General features: G+C 47.1%; 1 protein-coding gene across 1 annotated transcript in view; it reads right to left on the bottom strand.

Annotated features, from left to right (window-relative positions):
* Positions 1 to 5,478, bottom strand: part of LOC145404690 (uncharacterized) — a 25,573-nt gene extending 20,095 nt beyond the window's left edge. Inside the window, exon 1 of the mRNA XM_080276242.1 lies at positions 4,252 to 5,478. Coding sequence (XP_080132368.1) covers positions 4,252 to 5,478 — 1,227 coding nt within the window. The remainder of the gene's footprint in view (positions 1 to 4,251) is intronic.
* Between the last annotated feature and the right edge of the window lie 9,816 nt (positions 5,479 to 15,294).

Raw genomic sequence — 15,294 nt, 5'->3', positions numbered from 1 at the left:
ATAGGGGTGATTATTTTTTTGGCTGACAGTACATTACGTCCATATCCGACCCAGTCTAAGATCCGTTTTCTCGCTAACGCAGAAAATTCAGTAATACCTCTTTCTCTGCTATAGAATTTGCCCATGACACATATTATCCTCTTGCTTGTTACCGGTGCAAAGAATATGAGGAAATAAAAAAATATATATATTATAAAACCAAGGAGACATAAGTATCATAAATCGCTAAGGGACAAGTGCTGCGAAGTCTCCTATGCCAGCAAGAATACCCTTAAGCTCTGATAAGTATCAGCACCGGTATAACATAAATCGCTAAGGAAGAAGTGCTACGGAATATTCTATGCCAAAATACGACCCTCAGTCCTCATAAGCAACATAAATCGTTAAGGGGCAAATGCAACGAAATCTCCCATGCCATCGTAAATGCCAGCCTAATTCCTGAGAAGTAATATAACTCGGTAAGGAAGAAGTGCTACGAAATCTACGTCAAATTACTGCCCTAAGTTCTTATAAGTAGCATAAATCGCAAAAAAAGAAGTGCTACGAAACCTCCTATGCCAATGTAAACACGGCCCTAAGGCCTAAACCCTGAGCGTCTGCAGCTGATAGTAAACAAAGCGATGGCCAAGTCACACCCGGTATCCCTTGCATCAGTATTCCCTGGGTAACCCACGCCCAACGGCACGCCAGCCCATCCACACTCAACACCTGCATCCTTCCTGTGTGTGTGTGTGTGTGTGTGTGTGTGTGTGTGTGTGTGTGTGTGTGTGTGTGTGTGTGTTTAATGACATATTTTACTGACGTTCTAAAGTAACTTTAAAGTACTACTTTACAAGAAAACTTACACACAAGGAAAACAGGTATTTAATTGAATTATTAAAAAGAATATCTTGACATATACAGATTTACGAGGAAGAATAATGGGCTGCTAACTGACAGGACGTAAGATTGATCCTAAGTTGGGATAGGAACAGTTTAAGAATTTTTATTTCGTTAAACCCATCTCAACAGACATCTCTCAAGACCCGGGGAAACGTCATAACAATACCCCAGCTAATACCATGATTCCAATTTTGAATGGGAGAGCCCTAGAATAAATTATGTATGACGGTGCAATACTCGCCACCAAGTGATGACGTGTGAAAACGCATTCGCCATTTGCTGGATGTAGTAGGACTCCCAGGTCTCAGGGAACGGGCTGTCTCGTCTATTGTCAACGTCGTTCTCCCCCCCCCCTTCTCTCTCTCTCTCTCTCATGAATTTGCAAGACATACTCAGATGGTACACGTGAAAGCAGAGCTGCTGTGTACGGGCGGAGGAGTGGAGGCAAGAGTGAGTGAGCTGCCAGGTGACCAGTGGGCGACCATTGCAAGGCCAGCCACGCCCTCTGTGACGTCACGTCGGGTCATTGGTGCAAACCCCACCCCACCCATCGTGCGAACATTGGAACACACACACACACACACACACACACACACACACACACACACACACAGCTGACACGCAACACGATCATAGTTCCTGTTGTGTTGTGTTGTGTGCTAATTTTGTACTCCTCTTCCTGCATGAAGCGAGGGAGACATTATTTCAGAGATAAAAGCTGAGATTCACAAAAAAATCACAGGACTATGTATCACAGACTTACCAAGCATTCCCTACAATAACTTTTTTTTTTTTTTTCGGGAAGAACATGATACAGGCATATTCTGCACTTCTCATTCGTTGTTCTTCATATAAAACTCTGAGCCTAGTTATGGAAGGGTAATAATCGCATGTTTGTGACGCCTAAGAGACTGGATGGCCATAAATTCATCTGTACTTAAAAACAGAGGGAAAACAAATAATCCTGGAAATCCGATGCACCAGACATGATCGACATTCAGTGCAAAGGTTAAACGTTACGGTCATGCCTGAAGCTTCTGGATGACCTGACCATTATTATCACGGCTACTACACTTCACCTTAATAAGCTAATAACACACACACACACACACACACACACACACACACACACACACACACACACACACACACACACACAATCTATTATATTTCAGTATACATGTGCATACAAAATAAACAAATAGGCAAACAAATAACTTTAGTAAATAAATAAACAAATAAACAAATAAATAAATAAATATAATTGATAGATGTGTGTGTGTGTGTGTGTGTGTGTGTGTGTGTGTGTGTGTGTGAGTGACGGTTATGATTTAAGAAAAATAAGTAGCCTACACCCGTGTATAAGTATTATTGCCGCAAAGATAAACACAAGACCAGAGTATAAAATTCTAGGCAACAAAACCAGGCTAGTCATGTGAATAGCTGAATCGTGGCTCCTTATCATCATGTTGATCATCTTAGAAGTGTTGTATTGTTCTGGGGGGGAAATGCATATACTGAGTGGTAATATTGCGAGAATGGCCAAAAATTAGTTTCGTACTTCGTCCACTTTCTCCTATAATTATTGTATGTATTGTGTATTCTTAACGCAAGTAAAATCTATCTATCTATCTATCTATTGCCAGACGCCATAATCCCGTCAGGGGTGGCCATTTGACTTTGAGTTATTTGTTTTACGGGGAGGGGCACTAACCCTCCACCAACCCACTTGCTGACTTGTATGCTTTAAGAAAAGCGATGTTCAAGAAATTAAACATAATTTTATGAAGTGTTATAGGTGCTGTGGACACTACTGTACTTCACACTAAAGCAGACCTGATGGATCGCCGGTATTTGGTAACACTGCCCGGAGGCTGCTAGATATCATGGTGCAGAAATTCTGGAGGATTTGTTGTTCTTAGTGAAATAAACAATTTACGCAGTGATCGTGTGCACTGGGCTGTGTGCAGCGGCTATGCAATGCTCGGAGGATGGCGTTTAAGGTGTACTTTGTAATAACACCTTTTAACGGATGATGACTCTTACCTCGTCTAGCCTAAAGAGTTTTGAACTGGTGATTGGTCAGCCATTACTCTACTGTAGGAACTACGTCGCCACTAAGAAGGGTGAAACAATAACCGACCATGTTGGCGCATGACAAGTTTACGAGAGGACTGGAGTAACAGTACACACGACACCTCCCACTGCATGACCCGGGAGGGGTTTAAATTCGGGCACCATGATCTGCCACCAAACTAAGCTTACTACTGTGCACATTCTGGTTGATATTCCTCAGTTTCAAATGAGGCCTTTCACAGTTTAAGAGCAGTAGGATCAAACTAGGACTGCCCACGGTCCCTCTTAAAGAGCTTTCAACACACAATCGAGCGCGATATTAATTTGTTGCGTAAAAAGAGTATTTATTTGCACAGATATCTGGCTCTCCCATACGATGTAGTTCCTACGTAGCCTACATGAGAGGGTGGACAGAGAACAAAGAACTCATCTCTTCTGATATATACCAGCACTGCACCAAGGAAGGGGTCGACTAGGATGCTTCTGATCTCTCCATTACGAACAACAATAAAAATTATTATAGTTCATTCACTTTAAACTGGCAGAGATTTCCTCCTTTGGCAGCCTATTTCACGTTGCTCAGTTGCAAATATAAGACAATACGGTGGCTTCTTCGTGACTAGCACCATATTCTGCTGTCAATTTCTTATTATAGCTGAGTATTCAAGATAGCGACATGGCTGTTTTACGCCCACTTAAACTGAACACACTATAGGGTTAGAATTTTGTCTACGTACGGCATGTGACTCAAGGCATTGGTAATAAGAAACATATTCCCTGGTCATCCTCCTGCCATTTCCTTATTTCATCTTCATTCCCACCGATGACATCACACACCTTCACATGCTACCGTATCGTTACTGGTCATTATGAGGTCCACTGCAGGATCCGACCTTTCTGCCTGAAGGAAAGTGATGGCCAGGATCAAATCTCTACCATCCTTGCCAGATACGAATCAGAGAGTGTCTGTATCGCAACAAACACTGAAATGATGTATTGGTTATGTATGCACGCTAAGAATGTCTGTAAATGTTATCATTAGGATATGAACAACTTTAGCCCATGTTGATCACGAGTGCGGGCATATAAAAGGGCATTATCGCACCTCACACTCTAAGGAACTGTCGTAGCTGCCTTTTTATCTTACCTTCATTATCACAACAGGGTTCAGTAATGACTACTTCTCAAAGTATGCGTGTATTGGGTGTGTCATCTATGGAGGGTGGAAGGTCGGGTTAAGTCAAACCTGTGTGTGTGTGTGTGTGTGTGTGTGTGTGTGTGTGTAGTACTTACCTGGGTGTTCCTGGATGGGAAGGTGAAGGTGATGGTGGCACGGGGCCTGGCGGAAGTGGATGCCTGGGTGGGTGCGGGTGTCGGGGTGATGGCAGCCACGGTGGATGGGTCCAGCATGAGGTCCTCCGCCGCCTTGGCCGCCTCCAAGAAGTCCCTAGTCTGCAGCTCCTCCACGCGCCGCACCCCTGTCCCCACCGTCACTAGGGCACCGCGGGCAAAGTGTGCATGGTACGGCGACCCAGGCCGCTCCTGTTTGGGCTCCTGAGGCGGGGAGGTGGAAGGGGCGGCTTCTGACACGAGGGGTGGCGGGGCGAGGGGTGAGGTGACGGTGGGGGACTCAGTGGTCGAGGGCGCCGCCACAGGTGAACTACTAACGGCGGCACCTGTGGTCCCGGGGCTGCTGCCGGGTGGGGCCGACACTGGGGGGCCCGGCCCTGGGGCTGTGGGGATGGGGTGGGTCCTGAGGGCGGTACGAGGAGACCGGGGGGCGGGCATGGGGAAGGCAGCAGCTCCACCACGACGCTTGGGGCTGGGTTCCCCATGGGGGCCCCGTGGTGAGAGTTCCGCTGGGGGCCCACTGGGACTGGAGGGAAGGGTGAGGTCAGGAGGCCGGGGACGTAGCTTGGTGGGGGGAACCTCACGCATTTCACGGGGGTCAGGATGAAGTCCTCGCAGAGGGGGCGGCCCCAGAGGTCTCACAAGGGACGCCGCCCCCGACACTGGCGTGGGTCGCTCCAGCGGGGGTCTTGGGTCGAGGGGTGGGTAGGGGCGGTGGGTGTGGCGGGGGTAGTCCCGCAGGAAGTGGCTGGAGGCGCCTGGGGTGAGGAAGTGGTGAGGGTAGTATCCCGGGGGGCGGTGGGGCAGGCTGGGGTAGTGCGGGTAATAGTCTGGGATGGGTGGGGCGGGGGGTTGTGGGTAGGGGAGGTGGTCAGTGGGACGGGCGGGTGTGATGTGGGCCACCTCGGCCAGCCAGGGGGCAGTAAAGGGCTGGAGATGGTGGGCGAGGGGCAGGGGGCCCAGCGCCCCTCCGGAGCCCCCTTCCTTGTCACTAACACTGTTCTTGTTGTGATCAAACGCTGACAAAGCGCCCGTCTTGTACACCCCGCCCACGTCAGGCTTGTAAGTGGGGCTGGGGTCCGGCAGCCCCAGGGTGGGCACCCGGCCCCCGGCCCCCACCAGCCGCCCACCCTCACCCATTTCCCGGCTGTAGCTCGGCGTCACTATCATGCCTCCTGAAACAAAATAATTGACGATCAGTTCCTCACATCTAAAATTATTTTACCACTCTCAGTAACAAAACAGTCACCTTTACCATCATCAAACAAAACAATATCTTGTACAGTACACTGTCACTGCAGCAACGCAACACAACAGAGCACAATACAACACTGGTAGCGCTGAACACTGCAGCCTGACCTGAAAGCAGAGTGGCAATATTTCAGCTACAGGTATTGAGAATGTGCTGCAAAATGAATATCACTTCATGCATGTTGAACACTCTCTTGTTCATATTTAACCCAGGCTGAATACAACCCCAGTCCTGTTCGCATTGCACAGATTATCTCCAGTGTTTATGACCAGTAGGGAAACATGACACACTGGCACATACCTTTATTTTTTATTTATTCTCTGCCACTTTCTGTTCCTCCTGTCTTCTGCAATTGCTACTGTTTTTTCCTAGCTACTAATACTTCTCATTTTATTGCTAGACCTTGCTACTACTTTTCCTGTTCCTCGCTACATCTAGCTACCGTACCCTCTTCTGGAAGTAGCAGGAATAAAAAACGACCAGAGTAATGACAGAGATAAGGCCGCTCATACCTGCCACCCATTTATTACATTATGTAGGTATTTCACTTTTGTATTTCAACTTCACCTGTAGATTATCGTCCTCCAGTCTCTTCCTCTCCTATTTCGCGCGCGCGCGTGCGTGCGTGCGTCGCATGCGTGTGTGTGTGCGTGTGTGTGTGTGTGTGTGTGTGTGTGTGTGTGTGTGTGTGTGTGTGTGTGTGTGTTAAATCCCTTACGTGGCAAAATAGGGGTGGATGATGATGATGAAGATGATGAAGATGACCAAAATCCTGGAAATAGAGTTACCTGGTACGTGCTCAGCCGCGGACACAGCCTAATACGGATCCACTTCACAACAACAGATAATGTAACGGCGCGCAATCGCTTTCGAAACCCAGTGACGCAACCTCCGGAACCTAACTCACTTTTCCGAGGATTACATAAAAGTTTCATAATTACTGAAGCGAGACGTGGAGGGATGTTACTGTTCGCTGCGGTACTCTTCTTATTTGAGGATCTCTATACTGAGCTGGGGTACAGGAGGTGACTTAGGTGGAGTAGAGGAGGGGTAAGTGATGTTTGTTTAGCAGTGGTAGGTGTGAGAAGAGGTGTCACATTCTCTCTCTCTCTCTCTCTCTCTCTCTCTCTCTCTCTCTCTCTCTCTCTCTCTCTCTCTCATATTTACTCCCCGCACCTGTCCTCCTTCCATCAGCGCAACTCTTACTGCACCTGCTCTCCTTCCATCAGTGCAACTCTTACGTTAATAAATAAACGTGGATAATCTACGCATTGACTTCTTATTGCAGATATTAGTGAACCGCATCAATACAGAAAAATGCCATGAAAATGTGTGTATTTGCTAGATCTGTGAGTCTGAGCTAGGATTTCGGGGGGTCTGAATGCTGTGTGGATGAATGTGTGGCCCATTTCACTGGACATGCTGTTGTCGATAGTCTTCCAGTTCAAGTTCTTGTTCTTTTCCTGCTTTCTGGGTCCTACCTCACCCCGCACTGAAGCAGAAGAAAAGGTCATGATGATGATGATGATGATGATGATGATGATGATGATGATGATGATGATGATGATGATGATGATAATGATGATGGCATGTGCAACTTTATCCGTTTTTGTTTTTTGTTTTTTGTTTCTTGTATCAATGGTATGCAAGCCCTTATTACACCCTATGGCCAACCAACTACTCGGAGCGTTGACTCACAAACCTCACGATCTAATACCTGTCGTAAATAAGATCCGTTTGTAGAATTTTCCCATGCCTCTTGTTCTTCCTGCAAATTCTTAGTTACAAGAGGGAAAATATCGTAGGCTATTTTTGTGAATCTGAACCTGTATCTTACTGCCGTATTCTACTTGACATATGAGATTTTGCAGCTCTTCTTTATCACCTATTATTTTTTTTTTTATATTGTATGTAATCCATTCTTTTTAATATTGGCATAGGTTATATCGGAAATATAAATGAAGATATGGAGAGGTAACTGACATCGCACTGAAGCGGTTAAAGGATGTAGGCTACTGAAGGACAAGGCGGACTGAAGAACGATGTTTATCTGTGGTTTGTAGGCTACTAGCATGTTTATATATCAGTGGCACCCTCATAATTAACGTCTTTATCATGTGCACACTCGCGTAGCTATCACACACACACACACACACACACACACACACACACACACACACACACACACACACACACGGCCCACGTCTGTTGCCGTAGAGTTAATCAAATGTGCAAATGCAATCGTGGGTAAAAATCCCGGGGCATGTAATATTGAAGCCCCGAAGCACCGAGCCTCCCTCATTAATCCTGAACCCTGGGATAATCGGGATAATCCTGGGTTTAGCGTTAATCCCACGGGGCCTCGCACCACCTGGGCTAAACAAACACATAATAAGGTAACAAGGATTGAAGAGGAAAGGGAGAAGAAAGGGAGAAGGATGAGGGTGGGAGGAAAGAAGGGAGGTAAAACGACTGGAACAGAGAAGTGTGGGTAAAATGGAGGGAAGAATGGAGATGATGGAGATATTGGAGGGAAGCAGGAAGGGAGAAATAGAGGGAGGGAGCAGGAAGGGAGAAATGGAGTGAGGGGAGTAGGGAGGAAGAAATGGAGGGAGGGGAGCAGGGAGGGAGAAATGGAGATATCAAGGCTGAGGTGAGGAGGAGAAAGGGGAGAAGGGAGGAGAGGTGGAATGGTAGGTAATCAGAGAAGAACAAAGGAGATGGAGAGACGGATGTTTGGAAATGATAATGGTGTTGAGAAGGGAGGAAATTAGAGGAAGAAATTAATAGGGTTAAACAGGAAAATATGGAAGTGTCAAGTGGGTAGTAATGAGAGAGGGAGAGAGAGAGAGAGAGAGAGAGAGAGAGAGAGAGAGAGAGAGAGAGAGAGAGAGAGAATTCAAGACAATAAAGCAAAGGGAGGAGGAGGAGGAGGAGGAATGAAGGGTAAATGTAGAGGGAATAAGAGGACAAAGTGGGGAGCAAGGTAGCAAGAGTGGAGGGAGGAGAGGGAGAGATGGAGGAAAGAGGGCCGAATGGACAGGTAGGGACGGAGGGAAGAAGATGAAGAAGAGAGAGAGAGAGAGAGAGAGAGAGAGAGAGAGAGAGAGAGAGAGAGAGAGAGAGAGATTAAGGAGGAAATGAAAGAATGGAGAAGGATAATAAGAAAAAAAGAAAAGATGGAATGGGAGAGAGGAAGGAGAGGAGAGAGAGGGGTGAAAAAAATGAAGGAGGGATATCGGATTGGGAGGAGAGTGGAGGAGGGAGAGAAAGGGAGACAGGAGAGGAGAAAAGGTACACGAGGAAAGGGAGAGAGGAAAAGAAAGGAGGAGAGATGGAAAGAGGAAGAGGGATATGAGAGAGGGGAAAAGCAAGAAAGAAGGAAAATAAAGGAAGGATAGAAAGGGAAAGAGCGAGTCGGGAGAGAAGAAGGAAGAAATAAACCAAGCATAGTAGAGATGGAGGAGTGGGCGGAGACAGAGGAGAGGAAAAGATGATAAGGAAAACAAGGAGAAGGGGAGAGGAGAGGGAGAAAAATGGAGAGAGAAGAGGCAGGCAGGGAAGAAGAGTGAAAACGGGCACTGAGAGACGAGGAAGGAATAGAGGAAAGAGACAGAGGAAAAATAATGAGCGATTGGAAATGCAATGAAGACAGCGTAGATCAAAGAAGGGGGAAAAAGGAGGAAAGATAAGAGGTGAGCTAGGAGGAAGAGGAGGAGGAGGAGGATGGGAGGGGGGAATGGGATGGAGGAGACATGGGAGGGGGCTAAGGAGGTGGAATAGTAACAATGGAATGCCTCCCTGGAACACTTGCGGTCTGAGAGGAGAAAATAAACAGACTCAAGTGGGTAGCTGGGAGAAGAGGAAGAGGAGGAGGAGGAGGAGAAAGAAGAAGAAGATGAGGGGGTGGAGAATGGGGGATGAGAGAGAAGATGGGAAGGGAGTGGATGGGGGGGATTAGATAGGTAAGTGGACAGTGAGGAGGGGAGAACCAGAAGAATGAGACTGTTGTAAAGATCAAGTGGGAGAGAGTGAGGGGGAGGGATACGAGGAGAGGAAGAGTGGGAGGGAGGGAGGGATACAAGGTGGGGAGGTGAAGGAGGGAGGGACAGAGGGAACGATGCAAGGAGAAGAAGGGAGAGTGGAAGAGATAGGAATAAGGAAAAGAGGGACGTATGACGACTGTGAAAGGGGTGGATGGTGGCATGGGGGGGGGATGGAAGGAACGAGGGAGGGAGGGAGGGAGAAGAATACAGAATGATAGGGAGACTATAACAAAACAAAGCTTGAGAGAAAAGGTAACTGAAATGAGAGTAATAAGGATGACTTACGCAGAGAGCAAGAGAAACGACAAGGAAAGTAATGTATGAAAGTTTATGGATAAAGACCAGAGCTATACTTCCTTTTCAGTTATGACTGATTTCAAATAATCAACACATACTGACATATACACTCGATTGCTCCAGTTATCCAGTGTGTGTGTGTGTGTGTGTGTGTGTGTGTGTGTGTGTGTGTGTGTGTGTGTGTGTGTGTGTGTGTGTGTGTGTGTGTGTGTGTGTGTGTGTGTGTGTGTGTGTGTGTGTGTGTGTGTGTGTGTGTCGTCCTCATTCAGCCTTCACTACCCTTCGTGACCCGCATTTTTTTTTTTTTTTAGACAAAGAAACTATGACTTCTGTTTACTAATTTCCGCTGCTGACACATCCACATAACCTGACATTTGTTTTATGCGTTTATGGCTCGTGTTGTTAGTGCTGAATGAACACGCACACAAGATTTCAAGATGGTGGTCCTCTGAGATGGAAAATGTCCGTTTATTAGGTCCACTCAGTAGGTTTGCTCTTTTCACCTGAACCTGGCTCAGATTTTCATCCTTTTGCAGCTTATTTCATGCAGTTTAGTGGCAGAAAAAGACAATGCTATGGCTTTACGTCCTTTCCATAGGACTTCTTAGTGATTACCACCATATTCTAGTGTTATTCTCTTTCTACAGCCCATTATTCATGATGGAGAAAGGAAAATTTAGTCTAAGTTAGAGAACACAGAGCATAGTGGTCACTGAACTGTACATTACATTACCTGCATCATCCTACTGCTTACTCAGTATCTCTTATCACTTTAAGCCAATGACGTATATTTTTTCATTACTTATATTCTCGCCATCTCCTGACGACTTTATAAATCTTCTGAGATACTTTTCGAACGGGACAGGGTGGATATAGCCTTCACCAGGTCCTATACTACTGGAGATCCTTCCTCAGCTAAATGTGAATGTACGGTGGATACAAGAATGAAACACTATGCCACTGGACTCAATCTTTAAAACGTTATTGGTCAAGAATTACACACTGAGCGTCTCTGGCTGAGGGACCAAAGACTACAGCCGCTTTTGTCATTTCCACCTCCTTCATTACGAGGGTTCTCTTTGAAGCCGAGTGATGTTTTCTGTCGGTAGCAAGAACATTATAATAGGCGGGTTATGGTACTGAAGGGATTAATTCGGTCCGGGGAAACACAGAAAAAAGAACTGCGGAAGATACGAAGAAGATGGGAAAGCAGAGATACCAGGAAGCTGCCAAGAGGAGACAAAGGGTGTGGAGAGAGAACGACGTAAAACAAGACGGGGAAAGTGGAACAGAAGGAAGATAATCACGACAAGTCGACGCCATGGAAGATAAGGAAAGAGGAGGGAGAAGAGTAGATACGGAGAGCGATGTAAGAAAGAGCGAACTTGGAAGAAGACCAAGAAAGACTGATGGTTGAAGTGACGGAAACTCCAGTAACAGTATCATGACGGATAAATTTAGTACACCGTCACACCTTCCACACGACATTATTGAGCAAAGGCGTCTCATACTGACGGAACAAATGGCGGTATCAATTTAACACACTCAGTTCGAAAAGCCTCTCCTGGGATGAATACAAGCCTTGAAAATAGCAAAAGAAGAAGACGAAGAAAAAAATGATAAAGGAGGAAGAGAAACAAAAATAATAATAATAATAATAATAATAATAATTTTTTTTCCCACTGCCAGACAATTTCACTCAGCTCCCGGGATAAACGGTTTAATACTTGACCATCCTTTATCGATTTAATACCGTAACCAATTAACTTTTATTTTTATGATCTATAGACGATTTTGTTCTGCTTAGGGGTGAGACTTTCCAACGGGAGAGGTTAGATACAGCCTACATTAACCCCTTCACTACCAGGGGGTTCTCTTAATGCTCAATAAAATCATCTGGTAAGGGCAAGACTAGACTGTAAGTGACGTCTTCGGGCTGAAGGGTTAAACGCAGACTTCTAGTGCAAAATAATAAATAAAACTGAGTAAATAATCATAAATAAATCAGTTAGCTAATAATAACACTAATAATAACGATATAATAGTAGTGGTCGTTGTAGCAGTAGTAGTAGTAGTAGAAACAGTAGTAGTAGTAGCAGCAGCAGTAGCAGTAGTACAGTCCACATTACTTTTCCTCACCTAAATACAGCAACTATGATTTTTTTTTTTTTTTTGTCCACCGAATCGCTCAAAATGCTGTATCATGTAGAGACAGAGACCAAAACAATATCAGTAACAACAATGCGGATTATTTATTGGGTCAGCAGAGTTGTAAAAGTTGAGAGAGAGAGAGAGAGAGAGAGAGAGAGAGAGAGAGAGAGAGAGAGAGAGATGCTTGAAGTCAACAAACAAAAGAAAGCGTCCCATTACCGGCCAAACATCCGAAACAATAGATATCAATAGACCCCCTTGGAAGGCCTGGGGGAGGGGGAGATGGCAAGGAGGGAGAGTAAGGAGGGAATGGGGCAGGGAGGAAGAGGGAGGGAGGGAGGGAATGGCAAGAGGGAGGGAGAGGAGAGGGAATGGAGGAGGGAGGAAGAGGGAGGGAGAGAGGGAATGGCAAAAAGGAGAGAAGGGAGGGAATGGGGGAGGGAGGGAGAGAAGGAGGGAGGGAATGGGGGAGACAGGGAAGTGAAGGAGGGGAGAGAAGGAAGAAAGAGAAGGAGAGAAGGGAGGAAGGGAAAAGAGGGAGAGAAGCAGGGAAGGGGAAGAAAGTGAGTGAAGGAGGAAAGTGAAGGGCGGGAGAGAAGGAGGGAGGGAAAGGAGGGAAGGGAGAGAAGGACAGAAAGGAGGAAGGGAAGAAAGGAAGGGAAAGAGGGAGGGAGGGAGAGGAGGAAAGGGAAAGAGGGAGAAAAGGTGGGAGGGGATGAAGGGAGAGAAGGAGGGGGGGGGCGGGAATGATAAAAGGAGGCAAGAGGAGGGACGGAGGGTTAGAAGGAGGAAAGTGGAGGGAGGAAGAGAAGGAAGGATGGGAGGGAGGAGGAGAAAGAGAGAGGGGATGGATAAGATTTAACCCTTTCATTCTGAGGAAAATCATTCTTTTGCACTTTGTCATTGCCACCACCAGACGAGTTTATTCAGTTCAGAGGAGACGCCCTGCAGTGGCGGGGGTAAAGGGGCACAAATCTAACACCAAACTTACATACGTCTCGTTTGTGCCGCGTAAAGTCGTCCGGTGGTAGCAAGAATGAAATAAAAATACGTCATTGGAGTGAAGGGGTTAAAATTAATGCCGATGGATTGTATTACGGCAGACATTTCTCTTTTCTAAGTCCTAATCTTCGCCAAGAATATACCCCGGCAGAGTCGATAGTTGTAGGTCCTCAATGGTGCCTCTGACGAAAACGGACAGGGGGAGAACGGTGACTTGAATTCAACCGGACAGATTCATACAGCCGTTCTTCCTGCTGTGATCTGAACGTGCTTACCAATGCACCACCGGCTGGGGGAACGAGGGAGGGATGGGAGGGAAGGAGGAGAGAAGAGGAAGGGATGGGAGGGATGGAGGGGAGAAGAGGGACGGGAAGGTGGGAGGGTGGGTGGGTGGTACGGCAGGTGGAAGTTACTGATCTTACAATGGTTCGGTTCATCCATCCACAAGTACCCCCTCCCTGCCCTTCCCCACCCCTCCTCTCCCCCCATATCACACCGAGGGGAAGTCTGAGGGGAAAAGAAAGGAGAAGGAGGAGAGGAAGAGGAGGGAGAAAATAGGCGATGAGAGGGGAAAAGGGAGAAAAAGAAGGGGAGGGGATGAATGCAAGAGGGGAGAGGATGAGGGAGACACAAAATAGCTGAGGTAAACAAAGGGTAAGTGAGAGAGAGGGAGGGAACGAAATGAAAAAGATAGTGGGTGGAGAGACAGGGAGGAGTACAAAGGAAAGCAAATAGCAACAGACCTAATAGTCTTTTCGAGGAAGAGAGAGCCTAGGGGAGGAGTACAAAGTAAAAGAAAACAGCAACAGACTTGGTGTTTTTTCGCGGCTGTTTGGCAAAGAGAAGGCTATAACTAACAAAACTGTTCAATCAGTTAACGACAAGGATAGAATAGCAAGAAAGAGAGAGAGGGAGGGGAATGGACAGTGAGGGGAAGAAAGCGTGGGAGGAAGAGAGAGGGGGGGAAGGGAGAGTGAGGGGGAGAGCGAGGGAAATAGTGAGTGAGGGTGGGGTAAGAGAGAATAGGGGAAAAATGGATCAGTAAGAAAATGGGAAAAGAAATAAGAAAATGGGAGCAGAAAAAAAAAAAGAAGGAGGAGGAAATGGAGGGGAGCTGAGTAAGAGGGAATACATATGGAAGGAGAAAGGAAAATAAATGAAGAGTGCATGGAAGTAGAACAAGGAGAGGAGAGAAGCGAGGGAAGACGAAAAGAGAAAAGGAGAGGAGAAGAGAGGAGGAGATAATTATGCAAGGAGTTGCGAGGAGAGAAGAGACGTGTACTGGAGTGGGGTGCAATGGTGTGAAGATGGGAGAGGACAGCAGAGGAGAGGGTAGGACAAGATAAGATAGGAGAGGAGAACAGAGGGGGAAAAGGAAGTACAAGATAGGAGAGGAGAGGAGAGGAGAGGAGAGGCGAGGAGAGGAGAGGAGAAGGGAGGAGAGGAAAGGAGGGGGGAGAGGAGAGGAGAAGGGAGATAAGGGGAGAGGAAAGGAGGAGAGGAGAGGACAGGAGAGGAGAAGAAACGACAGGAGAAGAGAGGAGAGGAAAGGAGAGGAGAAGAGAGGAAAGGAAAGGAGGGGAGAAGAGAGAAGAGGAGAAAAGAGGAGAGGAGAGGAAAGGAAAGGAGAAAGGAGGGAGGGGAGGGGAGGGGAGGGGAGGGGAGGGAGGGGAGGGGAGGGGAGGGGAGGGGAGGGGAGGGGAGAGGAGAGGAGAGGAGAGGAGACGAGAGGAGAGGAGACGAGAGGAGAGGAGAAGAGAGGAGAGAAGGAGGGAAGGAGATGGGATGGGAAGGGAGGGGAGGGGAGGGGAGGGGAGGGGAGGAGAGGGAAGATGAGGAGAGGAGAGGTGAAGAAAAGAAAGGAGGGGAGAAGAGAGAGGAAGAAAAAGGAGGAGAGGAGAGATGAGGAGAAAGAAGGGGAGGGGAGGGGAGGAAAGGGGAGATGAGGAGAGGAGAAGGGAAGGGAGGGGAGGGGAGATGAGGAGAGGAGAGGAAAGAAAAGGAGAGGAGAGAAGAGAGGAGAGGAGACTACAAGAACGAAGGTGGGAGAATGAAGGAGAGGAGACTAAGAGGGCAGGCAACGCGACGGAAAGAAAGAGGGGAAATGAAGAAAGAGAGGAGGACAAAGACTGAGAAATGACACGATGGGAGAAAGTGACAGTGAGTAAGGCTGCGGGAAGGGCAGGAGAGGGACGGCCAGAAATATGGAGATGAGGGAGAAGGATAGGGGAGGAGAGA

This window comes from Coenobita brevimanus, chromosome 64, assembly GCF_032717465.1.
Source record: "Coenobita brevimanus isolate Jiangsu-jjx chromosome 64, ASM3271746v2, whole genome shotgun sequence".
NCBI lineage: Eukaryota > Metazoa > Arthropoda > Malacostraca > Decapoda > Coenobitidae > Coenobita > Coenobita brevimanus.
Note: the sequence above shows the minus strand (reverse complement) of the source record. Positions and strands in the feature narration are given on the sequence as shown.